Genomic DNA, 22,772 nt, shown 5'->3' with positions numbered 1-22,772 from the left:
GAAAAGGGAACATATCACCCCAGTATTATATTCTCTTCATTGGCTCCTTGTGAGATCCAGGATAGACTATAAAGTTGTCCTCCTTGTCTATAAAGCCCTAAATGGCTTGGGAGCAGCATATTTTACAGAGTCCCTCGTTCCCTATGCCACTACTCAAGCACTCAGGTCTTCTGATGCTGACCTGTTAGCCACTCAATGCCGCAGCAATAAGAAAATTGGTGAAGCAGCCTTTTCCAATAATACTCCCAAGCTGTGGAAAACCCTTTTATGAGAGACGCCCACTCAGTTGACATTTTTACGCTATTAACTGCCTATGTTCTTACTGCTTTAAATTGTATTTTTGTTTAGACCTGTGTTTATTTGGAAAGCACTTTGGGTTGCATTCAATTGTATGAAAAGTGCTATACAAATAAAGTTATTATTATTAATAAATTTGCATATAACACAAATATTGGTGGGGTTGAGTGCAGTGAGGAAGACTGCTAATGTATAGAGTGAGAGATAAATCAGCTCCAGAAATGGGTGGAGAAATGGCAAATGGAGTTTAATTCGAGCAATGTCCAATAATCTAGTTATCTGATTGTTCGGAAATCCCAATGGTTGGGCATCTGGCTTCGAGCTCTGTTACTTGCACGACTTTTACACTCAGCAGGTTAACTGGAACATTTATTATACTATAGTATGACATAAAAAATAAAAATAAGTGTGCTGGAGTATTCATAGGAGTACTATATAATAGTCCAGAATCTCTGCCTGTCCAGCACCATGTGGCCCTGAAGGTGCCAAATTATCACATTTTTATTACATTTATAACTAAATGGAATTTAATACACATTTTACAACATGACTGGCTGCAAGAACTGGGAGAAGATGGGACACTTTGAAGTTGGAATTGAACCATGTAGTGCTAAAAATGTTGCTTCCCTTGCAACCCACGATATAATGAGCTGCTGATTATTGTTTCTGGCACTTGGTGTCAGTAGAGGAAAACCCATTTTTTGAAGCATATAGGATCATGTACTTTTAAAAAAAAAAACTGGCTTTGCTGGTTGGCAACTGATTATGGAACCTTTTGCTACAGAAAGTTTTGTGCTTATACATTTTTTAATTGTGAAGTCAAATGTGTGGTAATAAATTATATGGATTACAAACTAGAAAATGTAACTTTTGAATGGCATTTGGGACTCATTACTATTCATAAAAAATGTAATTATTCTCTAGCAATTCAGGAAAAGGAATACCAGTTTAATATTTGGAATATTGCTCCTGATAATGTTAATGGGTAATTGGGGCTGACCCTGAATGTAATACGCTGATAGGATTGCTAACAGAAATCTTTATAGAGCTTTGTTATAATATTATAGTTAAGTTGCTTTGAGATTACTATACTTTTGTATCATCCATCTCTCATTAATAACAAGCAAAGGTTAGGTTTGGTCATAGCCATAGTCATACAGCTTGGAAACGGGTCATTCGGTCCAATCTGTTCATGTTGACCTACATTATTACCGCCTGCCCGTGTTTGGCCCACATCCCACTAAACCTTTCCTATTCATATACCTGTCTAAATGTGTTTTTTACCTTTGTGTACCTTTGTGTTTTTTAAATGTCATTTTCATGCCTACCTCAACTACTTCCTCTGGGAGCTCATTCTATATACCCACCACCCTCTGAGTGGAAAAAGTTGCTCCTCGGGTTCCTGTTAAATCTTTCCCCTCTCATGTTCCCATTGATTCCCCAATTCTGGGCAGAAGACTGTTTTACCCCATCTATTAACCTCATGATCTTGTACACCTCTATAAAACCCCCCTTATCCTACAGCCCTCCTAGTCCCAGCCTGCCTAACCTCTTGCTATAACTCTGGCCCGCAAGTCCACGCAACATCCTCGTAAATCTTCTGCGCCCTTTCCAGCTTAACAACAACCATCCCTTAGCAGGGTGATCAAGCTGAACACAACTCGTGTACAACTGTGACATAACATCCCAACTTCTATACTTCATACCATGACTGATGAAGGCCAATATACTGCAAGCATTCTTGACCACCATGTCTAGCTATGATACCACTTTTGAGGAACTGTTTCTGTACTTTTAGATCCCTCAGCTCTACAACACTCTTCAGGGCCCTGCCATTCACTGTGTAGGTCCTACCTGGGTTTGACTTCCTAAAATGCAACACCTCTCACTTATCTACATTAAACTCCATTAACCATTCCTCACCCACTTGCCCAACTGATCAAGATCCTGCTGTAATTTTTGATAACTAATTTAAATATCTGCAATATCACCCACTTTAGTGTCTCCTGCAACCTTGCCAATCATGCCATCTGTATTCTCATCGAAATCATTGATATAAACCATAAACAGTAAGGTCATAAGTAATAGGAGCAGAATTAGGCCATTCGGCCGATCAAGTCTATGCCGACATTCAATCATGGCTGATATATCTTAACCCCATTTTCCTGCCTCCCCATAACCCCTGACTCCCGTACTAATCTAAAATCTATCTATCTCTGCTTTAAAAATATCCATTGACTTGGCCTCCTCAATTGTCTGTGGCAATTAATCCCACAGATTCACCACCCTCTGACTAAAGAAATTCCTGCTCATCTCCTTCTTAAAAGAATGTCCTTTTATTCTGCGGCTATGACGTCTGGTCCTATACTCTCCCACTAGTGGAAACATCCTCTTCTGAGCCCAGCACCAAACCCAGAAGCCACCACTAGTCACAGGCCTCCTGTCGGAAAAACAAATTTTCACCATTATGTTTTGCTTCCTTCCATGAAGCCAACAAAGTTGGCCTAAATCTATGAAGGTATTGATTATAGAAGTTGGGATGTTATGTTATAGTAGTACAAGGCATTGAATAGCTCACATTTGAAGTATGGTGTTCAGTTTTGGTCACACTGTTAGAGGAAGGATGGTGTCTTCAGGATCTGAGGTGTATGAAATGGTTAGGCAAGCTAGGACTTTATTCCTTCCTTCAAGCGCAGGAGGATGAGGGATAATCTTAGAGAGGTGTATAAGATCTTGAGGAGAATAGATAAGGTAAATGCACAGTCTTTTGCCCAGAGGAAGGGAATCAAAAAACACTGGACATAGGATTAAGGTGTGAGGGGAAAGACTTAACGAGAATCTGAGGGGTAACTTTTTCACACAAAGGGTGATGGACTTTTGGAACGTGCTGCCAGCCCAGAGGTTAAGTGGATCTTGGACAAGCAGCAACAAGGAAAAGCAGGGTGAAGAGCTGATTGGCTGAAGCCGGTGGGGGAAGGTGAGTCAGAGGTGGAAAGCAGTTTAAAAAGTGCGCCCAAAAAGAAGCCAGACAGCCCAGAGCTTAAGTGGATCTTGGACAAGCAGCAACTAAGAAAAGCAGGGAGTAGAGCTGATTGGCTGAAGCCCATGGGGGATGGTGAGTAAGTCACAGGGGAAAAACAGTTTAAAACTGAGGAATTTGGTTGTAAATCAGGCAATTTATCAGTCAATATAAGCAAGACGGCAGTGAGGGTGTGGCCTTGTGAGTAAAGTGTGAGTCTTTGGCTCGAGAGTCTTTGGCGAGGAGGGGAGGCTATGCAAAAAGCTCGAGGGGACGGGACGCGGTGAACACATGACAGGACAGATGAGACGGAGTGATGCTTGCAGAATGTGGGAGCCCAGGGACATGGATGGAGCCGGTGGCTGCTACAACTGTGGCAAGTACGTCCAGCTTCTGTTCTTGAAGGACCGTGTTGGGGCACTGGAGAAGCAGCTGGATGACCTCAGGGGCCATCCGTGAAAACGAGAGTTTCCTGGACAGGACCTACAGTGAGGTTGTCACGCTGAGGGTACGGGAAGAACGAAGGTATGTGACTGAGAGAAAGGCTGGTAATCGTGGAGCGCAGGAGACCCAGGTGGCTGTACCTAATGAAAACAGGTATGCCCTCTTGGGAACTGTCATGGGAGACGATGTTTCCAGTCCGAGCGGCGGACACGTCGGTGGTTCCAATCCTAGAGATGGGACTCGACCGGCGAGACCAACGTCGGGCAGAGCCCTAGTGGTCGGTGACTCCGTTGTTCAAGGAGCAGACGAGACGCAAGGATGGTCTGTTGCCTCCCTGGTGCCAGGGTTCAGGATGTCACAAGCCGAATTCAGAACATCCTCGAGAGAGAAGGTGAACAGCTGGCAGTAGTTGTGCACGTAGGCACAAACGACATCTGGAAGAAGAGGAAGGAGGTTCTCCAACATGAGTTTAGAAAGTTGGGACGAAGACTGAAAGGCAAGACTTTGAGGGTGGTTATCTCTGGATTGCTTCCAGTACCTCATGCTAGTGAGGATAGGTACAGGGAGATAGGGGATCTGAATGTGTGGCTGAGGGCCTGGTGCAGGGAGCAAGGATTTAGATTTATAGGCCACTGGGATCTCTTCTGGGGTAGGGGAGACCTGTACAAAAGGGACGGGTTACACCTTAACTGGAGGGGGACTGACATTCTGGAAGGCAGGTTTGCTAGTGCTACACGTGTGAATTTAAACTAAATAGTAGGGGGGAGGGATTGACAAATTGGAAGTATAAAGATGGAGTTGAAAGGGAAGTGACTACAGGAAAAATTACAAAAGATTCTCGGATTAATGGGAAGGAAAGTTCGAGAAGCGATAAAAGAGTAAGGTTAGGGCCAATTGCGAGCGGTGCGAGGGGGGACGTGAATACGGAGGCCAAAGTGTTGTATATGAATGCGCGAAGTATAAGAAATAAAGTGGATGAGCTTGAAGCTCAGTTAGAAATTGGCAAATATGATGTTGTGGGAATTACAGAGACATGGCTGCAAGAGGGCCAGGGCTGGGAACTGAATATTCAAGGGTATACCTCCTATCGAAAAGACAGACTGGTGGGCAGAGGGGGCGTGGTTGCCCTGCTGGTGAGAAATGAAATTCAGTCCCTTGCAAGGGGTGATGTTGAAACAGGAGATGTGGAGTCAGTATGGATAGAACTAAGGAATTATAAGGCTAAAAAGGTCCTAATCTACAGGCCCCGAAACAGTAGCGTGGACATAGGGCGCAAGTTGAATCAGGAGTTAAAATTGGCATGTAGTAAAAGTAATGCTGTGGTTGTTATGGGAGATTTCAACATGCCTATTAAGAATAGCATCTCTGTGGCAAGGCAAAATAGGGAGAATTCATGGTCCCTGTAAGCAACTATGATGCTCCCAAATAACTCTGCTTGCAGCTCACATTTTGGAGCTAACGGAGGGTCTTAAGAATTATTTTTATTTTATTGTCAAGATTTGACCAATGATGTTAAAGCTGGAATTATTGTCCATCCTTAATTCCTTTTGAGATATTGTTGAGCTATCATCTCTGCAGTTGTCGCCACTGCAGTCCCTCTCTTACAACTACTGCCACGGTGATGTAGAATTGGGATTTCCAGCATCTTAACCCAGTACTTACGTTTGTGGGAAACTTAGTTGGTGGAATTTCTATGCTGACCTTGTCCGTCACAGTGGTGTAGGACCTGAGTCTCGTTAATCATCGGATTCTCAGTGATGCATTCAAGTAATCCAGGCAAATAACCAATTTAGTAGATGGTACCACTGCTGCCACTGTGCTCTGATGGCAGAGGGGATGATTATTAAGGGTGGTAGAAGAGAAACCGTTCAAGCAGACAGCTTTATTTCTTGTGTGTGGTGACCCACAGGATGTAGATAATGGGGAATTTGGAGATTATCATTGCCCATCATTTTTATGGCACAATGGTACTACCACTTGTCAGCTCATAATTGAAGGTTATCTAGGTCTCGCTGGATGCAGCATAGAGTTTAACAGGATAGACACAAAATGCTGGTCTAACTCAGCGGGACAGGCAGCATCTATGGCTAGAAGGTATGGGTGACATTTCGGGTCGAGAATCTTCTTCAGAAAGAGAGCCGGGGGGAGGAAATGAGAGATCAATACGGGGATGTAGAGGGAGAGAGAGAGAGAGAGAGACATAGAGATTTTGAATAAATGAATGAAAGATATGCAAAAAAGTGACGATGACAGGAAACACACAATTATTAGAGATTTGCTCTGCGAGAACGAGATGCTGGTGCGACTTGGGTGGGGAAGGGACGGAGAGAGGAGGAATTCAGGAGTTGAAGTTTGAGAAATCAGATTCATGCCACTGGGTTGTAAGCTGCTGGTGAAATATGAGATGCTGGTCCTCCAATTTGTGTTTAGCCTATTTCCTTTATCATCGTTACTTTTTTGCATTATCATTCATTCATTTTTTCTATATCTCTCTAAATCCCTGTCTGGATCTCTTGTTTCCTTTTCCCCTGACTCTCAGTCTGAAGAAGGGTCTCGACCGAAACGCCACCCCTTCCTTCTCTCCAGCGATGCTGCCTGTCCTGCTGAGTTACTCCAACATTTGGTGTCTTATCTTCAGCTTAAGCCAGCATCTGCAGTTCCTCCCCACACAGTTTAACTTAGTATTTGCAAATGTATTTGAACATCCCACTTTTAACTTTAGGATGGAATTCATATGATTAGTGTGACATGGTGTAGAGCTGTGTACCTGTAAAATGCAAAATAGCGGGTTTTAAGTGCAGCTTGAGAGGATTGTGGATGATGCCTTCCATCACCTCAATAGTGATCACGAGTACACTGGGTGATAGTGAGCTGGATTGGATTTGTCCTGCATTGTCTTGGTAATGTTCTTTGTTTATAATAGAAAGTATTGTTTGGTTAATCACTATACTGTTATTCATTTTACTTTTGGGGGAAAAACTCTATACATGGTATCTGCACTTGCTTTGCTTTATCAAATGTTCGTGAATGATTTAAAACGCTGTGTTTTGGACATTTTATGATCAAAATGTTTTTAAGATGATTAGCTTGACAGCAAGCTGGATTAGTGCCACACAATTCTTTGTAAAGTTCAATCTAATAGTATTTGGCTTCCAACTTTGAGGGAAGCTCCTGTCTTTAGGGCCAGAAGTGCATCACAGGTATGTATCATTCTTATTCAGTCAAATGTTCATTCCTTTATATCATCCTGTCTTTCAATCAGTTATTTATTATGACTAAGAACTCTTGTCTGTCATTTGGTTGATGTAATTTATTGTGGAATTTGTGAATTATTGCTCTGCTTACTTCTGCATTGACACACAAAATGTACCAATAGGTACCAAAAGAAAATGAGAAACAACAAATGAGGAGCAGATCTTAGCCATCAGTCTCTTTGAGCCTGCTCCACCAGATGGTAGAGCTATCGCGATTCTATTTTATTGCCCTATCCCTGTATCTCTTGATTCCCTTGATATGCAGAAATCATCAATCTTGATATTGTATTAACTCAATTATTGTATGTCTACAGCCCTCCAGGGTAGAACATTTCAAAATTCTCCCCACGAAATCTCCCCTCATTTTTCTCTTAAATGACCTCTACCTTATCTGAGACTGTGGCCCGTTATTCTAAATGCCTCAGCCAGGAGAAGCATCATTCCTGCGTCCATTCTTTTTCTGTAGGAAATTTGTTATCACTAAATGTAATTATCTCTCAAAATTCTATAGAATACAGTTGTAAATTATTCAGTCCTTTGTCATGGCAAACCTGTAGTTTCCAATAACTAGCCCTCATAAAACTGACCGGAACATCTAATATAAATGAGATACTAGGCTACTGTGAAGTTTAAAAGAAAAAGGTTAGGACTTCTCTGTGACATCCAAATCCAATGCCAAATTCTGACTATTTGCAGACTATGGCAAGATCAAGTAATTTGGTACCAAGTGAGAACTAAACTTCTATTGTACCTTCCATATTCTAAAACATTTGCAATTATGTGCAAATGTTGAGAGTGCATTTTTAATTTAGGCAATATGAAATGAGCTTCACATAAGCCACAGTATTAAATGCCCTTTTCTCATGCATCTCAAAGTTCTTAAAAATATAAATTGTTTATGCAATCAATAAACTTTTCAGATTTAAGTTCCTTTGCCTTGACTGTGGTCAGGATAGAGACAAAAAGTAGCTTGTTAAATGGTTCCTGAACATTGTTCTCTTCAGGATTGATCCACATCATTGCTGCCAATAAAATCATTATTCTGCTTTACAAGTCGCCTTTGATCTAACCTTTCTGCAGAAATCTCTTGAATAACTTTCTCTTTGTGAGTGAGAATTGTTTTGCTGCGTGCTTCTATTGGAGGGAGAGATGGTTGCTCCCAGATTCACTTTTGTTCTGCTTTATTTCCAAAATGACCTGACTTGCCCTAAATATGGACAGACATGAAAAACACAGTTGAAGTCAAAGATATTTGGAGAGGGGAAAGGGAAATAAAATAATTAGTAAAATAATTAGTAAGTCAGAAGTAAAATGAATACATGTAGTTGCACTTTTAATTTTGGATCATTACAGGCTATCATTCTTTCGAAGCTCACCCACTCAGTACTTTAGATGTTCTATCAGTCCATAAAAGTTGCCTCCTTATTACAGTATGCTGGTGCTGATTGTTGATTCTACTTTCTTATTTAGATCATTAGGCATAGGTTGAATGACCTAATTTTGCTCCTATCTGCTCTGCCATTCGATCATGGCTGATTTGTTTTTCCCTCTCAACCCCATTCTCCTACCTTCTCGTAACTTTTAACACTCTTACTAGAATTTTGTCCAAAGTTGTTTAGATCAGACTGTAAAACAAACAGGACAGAATGGCAATTCTAAATTGTGATTCTTAGTTGAATCTTCATTATGCCACATCTCACTGATATCATGTGTTCGGTATTTCTCACTTGCACACTGGCCAACTTGTTATCAGTTTTAAGATCAGTGAATCATCAAGATCTTTGCATGCAGCCAGGTTACAAGAAGATCAACTGCTTTGCCAGTAACAAAATCCAGGTGAGTGCTCCATTTATAAATTGTTTTCTTAAAACTGGAGCTGAAATACTAAGACTGTTTGAGCCCCAATAAAGGATTCATTAAAATGCAGTAAGAGATTACTTACAGAGAGAGTATATGGATTTGAAGCATCTTAGCAATTTTATAAAGCATGGGGTTATAATGTTGGGGGAGTTAGAACGTTGAGAAATGTCCTCCTTTTGATGATTTGGCCATTGAGTTGATATCTCTCCCTGGATCAAATTGATCAAAAAACTCGGACAGAATTTACCGCCGAAGGGCTAAGATCCATTACTGCTGTTCTTTCTACAAACCCATAGTAAAGTGACAGGCTGCATGAATTTCATATAGTGTCACTGATTCGGAGTAAACATTAAACCGTTTAAATTGTCTTCAAGTTTAGCTGTTAGAGGAGCAGGATTAGGAAATAGAAATTTTAAGTCTGCCATTTGAAGGCTTCAAAGCACTTATCTCTGTTCTCTCACAACTTGGCTTGCATTCAATGTAAATGTCTGGATATTTCCAAGTGAATTTCTCAATCACAGCATTCTGTAGCTGATGGGTATTCAAAGGTAAAATATCCTATCACATTTATACAAGATATATTGCAAGAGCTTTTGGCTTCTCTGTTGAATGGGGTTGGTATATTTTCCTGCATAATCCCCAATGATTAGTGTTAAGAGTGTTAGAGTAGAAAGGTTCCAGCATTTGATCAATGGGGAGCTGTAGTATTAAATGACCTGTTTCTGACCTTGTTGGTTCTGAATCGAATGGAGAGATTTCATTTTTCCTGATTGTGATTCAGTGACTTCAGCTGGAGGGGGGACACGGTTGAACTTTGCCGCAATTTGTTTCATGATGTACATATAGTAAACTGTCATTTGCTGTTTCACATAAAAGATAAATGTTTTACGGATCAAGTACTGGAGCAGCAAACTATGGAACATACTGTGTCCATACTTTTTGTTGAGTGAAATGGGAGGGGAGAAGGTCTGATATTGGACTGATTCGAGCCATTCTCTAGTTATTTGTGTATAACATTATAAAGTACATCTTTTTATTCCTTAGTCATCTTGAAGTTATTCTTCACTTTCCAAAAACAGGTGACCTTTCTAGCAATTTCCATTCTTCTCTCTTACAGACCTTTATCTTTCAATCTCCCAGACAGGACAGATAGATTCTGTTACTATAATCTCTCAGGTACTGCTGCCTTTAAATGGCCCACAATAACTCCTCCTCTTGTTGTTCACAAATAGAAAGCAAAATGATGTCATCAGAGTTATGGGTCACTTGTATGGGAACCTCATTATCATATGCCTCATGCTAGGGATGTTATGAGGTATAAATGTTAAAGTATTTTAATTCTTCCTATAGGCTTCTCCTTATTTTGTTCTCCTACTTGCAGACTTCATTTTGTTTTCTCTATCTTGTAATTGCATGCATGCAGTATAATCTTTGGAGTGTATCATCAGACTAGGAACATTAATCACTCGTGACCATTATGATTTTCATTCATTATTTAACTAATGCTTGTGTATGAGGAGATTTTAAGAGAGCATGGTTTAACTTGCCAAATTCATTTACAGTTACGCATTCATCTATAATTCTGACTAAAACAACCTATGCAGTAAAATTCTCCATTCATTAATTCTCATGCAGGGATGTTTATCTAAAATCTGGCTGTTAATCGTGTTTTTTTATTTTTCTTCAAGAACCTATCAAATTTTCTGTACCTAATTTGTAACTTTTCTATAGTGAGTTGTCATCTAAATTTTCAATGTAATATTTTTATTTGGTTTACCAAATTCTATTTTATTTGAACATTTTCCTCGCTTTTCTTGGTCATCTGTTCAGTGCTTCTTGAACATTTTGCAATAAACTCATTTTAGTTTGTAACATCAATTTACATAAAGACCATTTTAATTCCAATTTTAAAAATTCCATCCCTCTGCATATTACGCACATTAATGGTGTTCTCTAATTCTCAACCTGTCATTGTTCTGAATGATTTAATATTTTTAAACTTGCGGTATCCATAGTATTAATTCTATGCAATACTTTTTATAATGTTAGCTGATCTCTTGCAGATGAATTTCCAGAAAATGTTAACGTGATTGGTGATCCCTTTGCTTGAACTGCATGAACATGCATGATTAGTTAGTCTTGTTGGAGGGTATATGTGCAAATAATTTTATAATTCCTGAATGCATCGTGAGAATTTGCTTACATTAATTTTTTTTTTAATTGCCTTCAATTTGCGATGTCTATCACTTTGCTTTGCTATCCTCAATTTCTATGGAATAATAGGATGACTTCCATGGTGGCCATGAACTCTTCAACTTAAATGTATATTTGTATATGTTGAGAGTTAAAACTGCAAAGGAAAGAACACTTGTTATCAATAACTTCACGTTTGACTCCTCCCATTTCCTCCAAATACAAGGCGTAGCAATGGGCACACGCTTGGGCCCCAGCTATGCCTGCCTCTTTGTCGGTTACGTCGAGCAATCCTTGTTCAATACGTACCAGGGCCCCATCCCCAACCTCTACCTCCGCTACATCGACGACTGCTTAGGTGCCACCTGCACCCACACACAACTGACTGACTTCATCCACTTCACCACTAACTTCCAACCGGCACTCAAATACACCTGGACCATTTCCGACACTTCCCTACCATTCCTTGACCTCACTATCTCCATTGCAGGTGATAGACTTCTGACCGACATCCACTATAAACCCACTGACTCCCATGGCTATCTGGACTACACTTCTTCCCACCCTGCTTCCTGTAAGGACTCCAGTCCCTACTCCCAATTCCTCTGTCTACGCAGCATCTGCTCCCAGGATGAGGCGTTCCACACCAGGGCATCTGAAATGTCCTCATTCTTCAGGGAACGGGGGTTCCCCTCCTCCACCATAGATGAGGCTCGCACCAGGGTCTCTTCCATACCCCGCAACACTGCTCTCTCTCCCCATCCCCCCCCACTCGCAACAAGGGCAGAGTCCCACTAGTCCTCGCCTTTCACCCCACCAGCCGTCATATACAACAAGTAATCCTCTGTCAGTTTCGCCACCTCCAACGTGACCCCACCACTCGCCACATCTTCCCATCTCCCCCCATATCTGCCTTCCGCAAGGACTGCTCCCTTGTCAATTCTTCCCTTCCCTCCCGTACCACACCCTCCCCGGGCACTTTCCCTTGCAACCGCAGGAGATGCAACACTTGTCCCTTTACCTCCCCCCTCAACTCCATTCAAGGACCCAAGCAGTTGTTCCAGGTGCGACAGAGGTTTACCTGCATCTCCTCCAACCTCATCTATTGCATCCACTGCTCTAGATGTCAGCAGATCTATATCGGTGAGACCAAGCGGAGGTTGGGCGATCATTTCGCCGAACACCTCCGCTCGGTCCGCAATAACCAACCTGACCTCCCGGTGGCTCAGCACTTCAACTGCCCCTCCCACTCCGATTCCGACCTCTCTGTCCTGGGTCTCCTCCATGGCCAGAGCGAGCAACACCGGAAATTGGAGGAACAGCACCTCATATTCCGCTTGGGGAGTCTGCATCCTGGGGGCATGAACATTGAATTCTCCCAATTTTGTTAGTCCTTGCTGTCTCCTCGCCTTCCTCAGCCCTCCTGCTGTCTCCTCCCATCCCCCAGCCTTCGGGCTCCTCCTCCTTTTTCCTTTCTTCTCCCCGCCCCCCCACCCCCGATCAGTCTGAAGAAAGGTTTCGGCCCGAATCGTTGCCTATTTCCTTTGCTCCATAGATGCTGCTGCACCCGCTGAGTTTCTCCAGCTTTTTTGTGTACCTTCAATATTTATACTGCTGGGGTATGACTTCACTAACTTCAATTTGCCCTTGCTTTCCCTCTCTCCCACCATCCCCTCCCCCTTCCCAGTTCTCCCACCACTTGGTACCTTCTCCAACTACTACATTCTATATCTGTCCCGCCCACTCCCCTGACATCAGTCTGAAGAAGAGTCTTGACCCGAAACATCACCCATTCCTTCTCTCCAGAGTTACTCCAGCATTTTGTGTCTACACAGGTTAGTATGATCTTCTAGATCAGGGATCTCCAAACTATACCCCGTGGGCCACGTTCGGCCCGCCACGAGATTTTATCCGGCCTGCAGCAAGCTCTTAATACGTTCCGTGCGGCAGGCTATTTAGCGGGTTCTGTGGTAGCTCGGGAACTTACGCGTCAGTTTGCTGTTGGCCAGGGGTCGGCAACCTGGTTCTGCGTAGGGGCCAGGACCCATGGCTGAGCGGATGGCGGGCCACATCTTATCCGCTCCAAAGCGTTGGAAGGAACTCCGGGGCTGCAGGGGTTAAAGATCGGTGGAAGGAGAGATTGTGCGAGGCGCTCGCTGGCTTTGCGGTGTGGAGCGGTGGAGCAGGATTCGGTGGAGTCTGTGCTGGTACCAAGCCTTTCCTTCCTTGGGCTGTGCCTCCAGTGTCCGCCGGGGGATTGGCGCGGCAGCTGACAGAAACCCGAGAAGGAGGGGAGGGTGAAGAATTCCTTTCAAACAAATTCGCCCCGATACAACGGGAGAAGCTGGAGACTCGCCTGGAGAAGCGAATGATTGATAGTAACCCTCCGGCCACCGCGCGAATCCCGCAACCGCTGTTGCCTTCGGTGTCTCACACCTCAATACACAGACACACATGCCACACACACAGGGCTGGCTTCAGCTGCCCGAAGCAGGAGCCCACCCCCCAGGTAAAGCAATTGTTGTGATTCCAACGGCAAACCCCCTCGGGTAGACTGAACTTCAGGAGGATTGTGTTTACAGCGAGAACTGGAGGTTCTCCCCACCACTTACACAGGGCCCGGCCCCAGTCGGCAGCACAACCACTGTCAAAATCAACAAAACAGCAGTTCTCCCCCCCTTCCCATTAATATGGTTGCATAAAACTTTATGATTACATTGGTTAACCTTGATTGATGGCTACAAGTTTTGTTTGGAATTTCTTCCATTTGTTTTACTTAAGTTCTTTTTTGAGTTCATTAAATTTATAAAACTGACAATTCTTTATTTTTTTCCTACGGCCTGCAAAAATGTGCCAAATATATAATGTGACCCTCCTGTTGAAAGGTTTGGAGGCCCCTATTCTAGATTATAAAAATATTGAATTTTTAAAGTTTGAAATTGTAACGGAGGGAAGCACAGCAAAGTTGACTGAGATTGTTGTAAGTCCTACCTCTCCCTATGTATAATAATGCACAGCCTACGAATATTTATTTAATTTATTAGGCATTTATTGGCTAAAGAAATAAGCTCTGACCATTTCTTGTTTTTGCATTTATCCAAATGGGTTTAGTCTTTGCTCTGATAACCCATTGGTGGGATTGTATGAAATGGACATGTCTACAAGTGACTGGTTGTTGTTGGAACAGTATAAATGGTAAGAATATCCCTTGAAGATCAATGGAACCCCTTGAGCAATAGAATAAAGATCCTCTGGTCTTTGCTTTTCACCCCACCAGCCTCTGCATCCAACACATCATTCTCCAACATTTCCACCAGCTGCAACATGATCCCACTACCAGACACTTTTTTCCTGACCATCACTTTGGGTTTTTCCCTCAAAGACCATTCTCTCCATAACTTCCAGATTTGGTCATTCCTGCCCCTCCCAAGACATCTGCAGGCGGTGAAACATCTGCTCTCTTGCCTCCATTCAGGGACCTAAACAGCCCTTGCTAGTGAGACAATGGGTTACTTGCACCTCCTCCAACTTCATCCATCACATTTGGTTCTCAATATGGCCTCTTGTATGTGGGTGATAACAAGCATAGATTAGGTGACCGCTTTGTTGAACACTTGTGTTCTGTCTGGCACAGTCTGCTGCAGCTCCAGGTTGATAGGTGTTTTAAGTTCTCCTTCCCATAGCGACCTTTCTGTCTTTGACTTCTTCCATCTGCCAATTAACTCTTTGTTTTCTGGATTCTCATATCACTTGCCAGCTCATACCTTCTTTCTACCTCCTTGTACCAGCTATCTCTCTTCTACTGCAATCTTAAGGGTCTCAACACAATACATCAACTGTCCACCTCCCTCCATATATGCTGCCTGAGTGTTGCTGGTAGATGATTGGTAAAATCAGATGGGGAGCGGATGTGCAGATGGAACCAGGTGGGGGAGAGGAGTGGAGGGGATGGGATATGTAGATAAAGAGAGAAGGAAACTAGATATGTGGGAGAAATCATCAAGGGTGTAGCTTGCCTGAAATTGGAGAATTCAATATTCATACCTTTGGTTTTAGCTATCCAAGCAGAATGTGAGATGTTGTTCTTTCAATTTGTGTTTGGCTTCTGTAGAAGAGGAGAATGCCAATGATAGATGGATCAGCATGAGAATGTGAAGGAAAGTTAAAATGGCATACAACTGAAAGCACAAGGTGGCCACTGCAAATAGTTGGTGCTCCACAAAGTTGGTCATCTAGTCTATGCTTGGCTTCTCCAATGTAGAGAAGGCTACATTGTGAGCAGCAAATACAGTATGTGCCTTCAGAAGTACAGGTGACCCTCTGTCACTTGGTCCTGGGGTCTTTAGGTTCCTGGATGGTAGCTGGGAATAAGGTGGGTAGACAGGTGTTACTTATGATTGCAAGGGAAAACGCCAGTTGATGCGGAGTGGGTGGGAGGGATGAGCAGACCAGGAGGTGAAAGAGAGTGGTCCTTGTAGAAAGTGGCGGAAGAAGGGAAGATGTGACTGAGGTTGAGATCATGTTTGGAGCTGACGGAAATGGTGAAAGCCGGGATGTTGGTTGCAGAAACTAATATTGTGATATGTAAAAACCAAGGGAATTCTATTGCCGCTCCGTCTGGGAGAGTGAAGGAAGACAGCAGATATGTAGAAAATGGAAGAAATGCATGCAAGGACTCTATCAACTGGTCATGTTTCCAGAAGGAGGAGGACATTTCAGAAGCTCTAAAGGAGAAGCTTCATCTCGAGAACAGATGTCACAGGGATGAGAAATTGGGATGGCAACCTTGCAGATGACTATATTGGAGGATGTATAGTTGAGGTAGCTGTGGATTGCTGGGTTTACAGAAGTCAGTGGTAAATTTCCTCATTTCACCTCCTCCCTCACTGCCATCCAGAATCCTAAACAGCTCTTCCACGAGGCAGAGGTTTACCTGCGCCTTTTCCAACCTGCTCCACTGCATTCATGTGCTCCTCTACTTTGGAGCTCATAGTACATTCAGATGCTCATGTGGCCTCCTCTACATGGAGAAGCCAAGCATAGACTAGATGTCGAAGATAACTAAAACTAAGGTTTTAAAGGGCTCTGAGCCAAATGATGATAGCGTTGTCTAGCCCAATACAACAACTTGGCTGGAATGGACAAGGTGGGACTAAGCGTCCATATAACTCCATGATTTGTTCGTCAAAAATTTTAAATAATACTTTGCTTCTCTTATAAGAGAGCAATTTGGATATTGTCGCTGGAAACATTGACATTTCAGTAACAATGATAAATCCTTTTTGCAGACAATACTAAATATATCTTGTGAAAACATTCTATTTTTACATCTGTAATAATGCAAAATACAACATTTTTTGTTTGTTCTCAAAATATTCTTGGGCTGTAGAGTGTATTACCTGTTTAAGTCACTGCAATAACTCAATTGATTTATTTCAGGTGCCTGAGGCAACTTTCCAGTCTGGTTAAGGAACAAACTATGAATATAATGCGCGTAAATGTCCCATATTATTTCAAAAGTTAGGAGCCACTATTTGCTGTCAATGTCAAAATTATCTTAAAATAAAGCATTTTTCATTTGTTGCAAGCAATGAACAATGAAAAATAACTCACTGTTCTCAATCCACCCTTCAAGAATATATTTCTGAAAACTTATTTTGTGTCGTTAAATACTCTTCTAATTTTTTAATATTTGCGTCCTTGTTTAGGCTGGTCTTGCGGGAGCTCCAGCCAGGGCTGTGTCAGCAGTAAAAAATATGAATCTTCCGGAAATGCCTCGAAATATTAACATAGGAGACATCAGCATTAAAGTGCCAAACCTGCCCTCATTTAAATGAGAAAACAACCTCGGCTTCCAGTTTGGAATATTTTCTAATCAAGGTTTACCATGAAACTGTCTACCAAATTAAATATCTAATTAGTATCAAAAGGTACGTTGGGAAATTATATCCTACATTGCACCAGTAAAACATAAAAAGCATTTTGTTGTGCTTGATTTATTTTATATCCAGTTTCCTGTGTAATGTTACATTTACATTGACATTCCAGTGCTCTCTGAAGTGACTTTTTATTGTGTGCTGGCTGCTATTTAAGGTAATTATTTAAGACACAGTGACTTTGTACAATCTGTGCTATCAATTATTCTTTGTATATCTGATGGAATCCATATAAACAGTAAAAAAAACACTCTGACTATTTTGGGAATATTTGTATTTATTTAGAAATCTGTTGTATAGTGGAGCTAATGAACATTTTCTTAAGGTTCTCACTTGCAGTATTATGATAGTTTAAAAAGAAATGCAACAGATCTTCAAATGTGAAGATTGTTATCTTTTTCAATTCAGAATTTGTTGTAGAATCCAGCGTCGGCAAACAAGTCATTTCCAATATTTTGTTGTCTTTGTATTCCTGATAGCTTCACGTGCATTTATACTCAATGCTGACGTTATCAGATGAGGTTAAAGACAAAATAACAAGGGGTTTGACATTCAATTTAAAAATGCAAAAATAAGCTTTTAAAGCTTGGCTTGCCCGGGATGCAAGGTTTAAGTTCCATCTTAATTCAAACACATACCGGTTTATGAACAAGATTTGCACCTATTGTAGGTGTGACCTATGGTTTCTAAAAGTTGTTTAATTTTTATAATGGAAATGCTAGCCCATTAAGCACAATGCATTACTTGTACAAAACGAACAATTGAAATATTCATTGTTTAGAAATATAGCATTTATGACTGAATTTTACTTGAAGTTATTGACAAATTCAAAAATGACTTTTAATGATGAAGGAAAGAAAGTACCTATTGAGCCAAAAAGGATTTAATCAAGAGAAGTCTGCCTAGATGGAATTTAAAGACTGGCTATAATGGCTAAATACTACAACTTGAAATGTTTTGAAAATAAACATATTTACAACCTGAAAAAAATATTTAATTTCATTGCAGCAGAATATACATAAAGTAGTGAATACATTTATATATTGTGCAGCATAATATAGCTTATAACTGTATCACCTTATTTGTTATATGGTTAATAAAGTTATATTTACTTTCCCTTGATGGTTTGTAATCTGAAGTTATTAACATTTTAAAACAACACTGATTAATCTGCATATTAGTGAAATGCATGAAGTATATAAGCCAAAAGGAATTTGCAACATGCTTTATGAACAAGAAACATGCAGCTGGATAAATGATGCTGTGTGGAAGAGACCAATTTTATTTGCCGCCTCCTAAGAGCATAAAGCAGTGCATAATAAACAAATAAATAAATTGTATTGTTCTTGCATTGCTTTTACAGGGGTGTGAGATTGCAACCTTCACGTGGTCCACCCTGTTTCGACTAATGCAATCAACCCGACGTGCACAAACAAACAAATAGAACAAGTTGTCCTACAACTTTTAAGTTGTGCAAGCCATATGCAAGAAGAAGGATTGCTTTCACGTGATTCATGTAGTGTAATCAGGAATTTAACATTTTAGAGCCCTTCGGCAAAGTTTTGACCAGCATCCGCTATGAACATGAAATGCCAATTTATGAACAGATGAACACATCAATCTATTTGCATTATGCAGTAATTATCTCAGAGATGATTCGCAGAAGTCAACTAGCCATCATTTCATAGATACATGGCCGACACTGTTGAAGTTTGAAAGGATCATCAATCAATCGTGAAATAATTGGAGATAGGTGCAAATCATCATGCAATGCAGATTATGTCACAAGTGAAACATAGAAACATAGAAAATAGGTGCAGGAGTAGGCCATTCGGCCCTTCGAGCCTGCAACGCCATTCGATATGATTATGGCTGATCATCCAACTCAGTATCCTGTACCTGCCTTCTCTCCATACCCCCTGATCCCTTTAGCCACAAGGGCCACATCTAACTCCCTCTTAAATATAGCCAATGAACTGGCCTCAACTACCTTCTGAGGCAGAGAATTCCAGAGATTCACCACTCTCTGTGTGAAAAATGTTTTTCTCATCTCGGTCCTAAATGATTTCCCCCTTATCCGTAAACTGTGACCCCTTGTTCTGAGTCCCAGTACTGAGCCTTGCGGTACCCCAGTAGTCACTGCCTGCCATTGTGTAAAGGACCCGTATATGCCTAATCGGCCACCATTCAGCTAATAGTCTACTCTCCTGTTTTTGCCACCAAAGTGGATAACCTCACATTTATCCAAATTATACTGCATCTGCCTTGCATTTGCCCACTCACCCAGCCTATCCAAGTCACCTTGCAGCCTCCTAGCATCCTCCTCACAGCTAACACTGCCCCCCAGCTTCGTGTCATCCGCAAACTTGGAGATGTTGCATTCAATTCCCTCGTCCAAATCATTAATATATATTGTAAATAGCTGGGGTCCCAGCACCGAGCCTTGCGGTACCCCACTAGTCACTGCCTGCCATTCTGAAAAGGATCCGTTTACTCCTACTCTTTGCTTCCTGTCTGCCAGCCAGTTCTCTATCCACATCAATACTGAACCACCAACACCGTGTGCTTTAAGTTTGTATACTAATCTCTTATGTGGGACCTTGTCGAAAGCCTTCTGAAAGTCCAGATATAACACATCCACTGGTTCTCCCTTATCCACTCTACTAGTTACATCCTCAAAAAATTCTATAAGATTCTTCAGACATGATTTACCTTTCATAAATCCATGCTGACTTTGTCCAATTATTTCACCACTTTCCAAATGTGCTGCTATCCCATATTTAAAAACTGATTCTAGCAGTTTCCCCACTACCGATGTTAGACTAACTGGTCTGTAATTCCCCGTTTTCTCTCTGCCTCCCTTTTTAAAAAGTGGGGTTACATTAGCTGCCCTCCAATCCTCAGGAACTACTCCAGAATCGAAAGAGTTTTGAAAAATTATCACTAATGCATCAACTATTTCTGGGGCTACTTCCTTAAGTACTCTGGCATGCAGCCTATCTGGCCCAGGGGATTTATCGGCCTTTAATTCATTCAATTTACCTAACACCACTTCCCGGCTAACCTGCATTTTACTGAGTTCCTCCATCTCATTTGACCCCCGGGTCCCCTGCTATTTCCGGCAGATTATTTATGTCTTCCTTAGTGAAGACAGAACCAAAGTAGTTATTCAATTGTTCTGCCATGTCCTTGTTCCCCATGATCAATTCACCTGTTTCTGACTGCAAGGGACCTACATTTGTTTTAACTAATCTTTTTCTCTTCACATATCTATAAAAACATTTGCAGTCAGTTTTTATGTTCCCTGCCAGTTTTCTTTCATAATCTATTTTCCCTTTCCTAATTAAGCCCTTTGTCCTCCTCTGCTGGACTCTGAATTTCTCCCAGTCCTCTGGTAGGCTGCTTTTTCTGGATAATTTGTAAGGTTCATCTTTTGTTTTGTTACTATCCCTGATTTCCCTTGTTATCCACGGATGCACTACCTTCCCTGATTTATTCTTTTGCCAAATTGGAATGAACAATTGTTGTAGTATCTTGGCCAATTCATGTCTCATACCCTCAAAGTTACCTTTCTTTCTGAATTGTTTCTGAATTAATTATGTCACTCTCCATCCAAATGAAGAACTCAACCATATTATGGTCACTCTTGCCCAAGGGGCCACGCACAAGAAGACTGCTCACTAACCCTTCCTCATTACTCAATACCCAGTCTAGAATAGCCTGTTCTCTCCTTGGTTCCTCTACATGTTGGTTTAGAAAACTATCCCGCATACATTCCAATAAATCCTCTTCCTCAGCACCCCTGCCAATTTGATTCAACCAATCTAAATGTAGATTGAAGTCACCCATTATAACTGTTTTACCTTTGTTTCATGCATTTCTAATTTCCTGTTTGATGCCACCCCCAACTCCACTACTACTGTTAGGTGGCCTGTACACAACTCCCACTAGCGTTTTCTGCCCATTAGTGTTTCGCAGCTCTACCCATATCGATTCCACATCCTCCAAGCTAATGCCCTTCCTTTCTATTGCGTTAATCTCCTCTCTAACCAGCAACGCTACCCCACCTCCTTTTCCTTTCTGTCTATCCCTCCTGAATATTGGATATCCCTGGATGTTCAGCTCCCAGCCTTGGTCACCCTGGAGCCATGTCTCCGTGATCCCAACTATATCATAGTCATTAATAGCTATCTGCACATTCAACTCATCCACCTTATTACGAATGCTCCTTGCATTGAGACACAAAGCCTTCAGGCTTGTTTTTACAACACTCTTACCCCTTTTACAATTATGTTGAAAAGTGGCCCTTTTTGATTTTTGCCCTGGTTTTGTCTGCCTGCCACTTTTACTTTTCACCTTGCTACCTATTGCTTCTACCCTCATTTTACACCCCTCTGTCTCTCCGCTCACACATTTAAGAAACCTTTTCCCTTTAACTCCATCCTCGACTATCCCATTTGACACCCCACCCCCCTTATTCAGTTTAAAGCCACCCGTGTAGCAGTGGCAAACCTGCCTGCCAGAATGCTGGTCTCCCACTTGTTAAGATGCAATCCGTCCCTATTGTATAGTTCCCCCTTACTCCAAAACAGATCCCAGTGATCTAAGAATCTAAATTCCTGCCCTGTGCACCAATTCCTCAGCCACACATTCAGGTCCCGTATCTCCCTGTTCCTGCTCTCGCCAGCACGAGGAACTGGAAGCAAACCGGAGATAACAACCCTGGAGGTCCTGCTTTTCAGCATTTTTCCGAGCTCTCTAAAGTCATGTTGCAGAATATTCATCCCCTTCTTTCCGACATCGTTTGTGCCGACATGCACTACCACTTCCGGCTGTTCACCTTCACCCTTGATGATTTTCTGCACTCTGTCCGTGACATCCTGGATCCTGGCACCAGGAAGGCAGCACACCATCCTCAAATCCTGTCTGTTGCCGCAGAAACCCCTGTCCGTACCTCTCACAATGAAGTCTCCCACTACAATGGCATTGCCTGATGTTGGCCTATTTGGTTTTGGCTCAACAGCCCTATTTGCTTCGCAAGCCAGTCCGCCGCTCAGTGTAATAACGTCTTCTGTCCCGACAGCTTCTAAGTGGGTGAACCTGTTCACAAGAGGTACAACACCCGGGGACGTTTGCATTCCATGCTTCCCTCCCTTTCTCACCGTCACCCACCTTTACTCTTCCAGCCATCCTTATTATGATAGTTCAATACAACATTGGTGGTTTTATACTCTATGTATCAATTTATGAAACCCAGATTTCTCATTTTTCTAACCACAGTACCCCTTGTCTGCTCACTCTCAGCAGCTATTCACGCACTCCCACAGTCAAACTCTTTGTACCTTCATGTTTATTGCCATCTGCAAATTTGAACTTTTTATCTGCACATATATTTTCCAAATCATAAAGACAGACATCAGTCATCCAAGCATCAATCACTCTATCACTGCCTATCATTCTTAATTCAAGAGAAAATGTCACTTACCATGTGAATTCCTTTCCAATGTGCACATGTGTTTGGCTCAGTACCTCAGAAACAGGTGAAATGTGCACAAACTGCAGGGCTGCCAACTCTCACGCTTTGAGCGTGAGACTCACGCCCTCAAGCAAACTCCCACACCCTCACGCTCATCAGAAATTTCTCACGCTCAGTGGTGAGAAATTTTGTGATCAACGAAAATTTAAAAACTGATAAACTGCATGGTCCGCGGGTGTTGGAGAGCAGGGGCTGTGGGAGGGATGGGAGTAGAACCAGCGGCGGGAACAGAT

General features: G+C 41.9%; 1 protein-coding gene across 3 annotated transcripts in view; it reads left to right on the top strand.

Moving 5' to 3' along the window:
• Positions 1 to 18,125, top strand: part of LOC129695819 (AP-3 complex subunit sigma-1) — an 89,407-nt gene extending 71,282 nt beyond the window's left edge. Inside the window, exon 6 of one of the 3 annotated variants that reach the window (XM_055633167.1) lies at positions 16,776 to 18,125. In XM_055633167.1, the coding sequence (XP_055489142.1) occupies positions 16,776 to 16,904 (129 nt within the window). In that variant the 3' untranslated portion in view covers positions 16,905 to 18,125. Of the gene's footprint in view, positions 1 to 9,991; positions 12,354 to 16,775 lie in introns of those variants that run through there. The other 2 variants (XM_055633169.1, XM_055633168.1) reach the window with 2 other exon arrangements.
• The last annotated feature ends 4,647 nt before the right edge of the window (positions 18,126 to 22,772 follow it).

The sequence above is a fragment of the Leucoraja erinacea genome, chromosome 3 (assembly GCF_028641065.1).
Source record: "Leucoraja erinacea ecotype New England chromosome 3, Leri_hhj_1, whole genome shotgun sequence".
Taxonomy (NCBI): Eukaryota; Metazoa; Chordata; class Chondrichthyes; order Rajiformes; family Rajidae; genus Leucoraja; species Leucoraja erinaceus.
The sequence above is the reverse complement of the archived record's forward strand: the minus strand, read 5'-3'. Positions and strand labels throughout refer to the sequence as shown.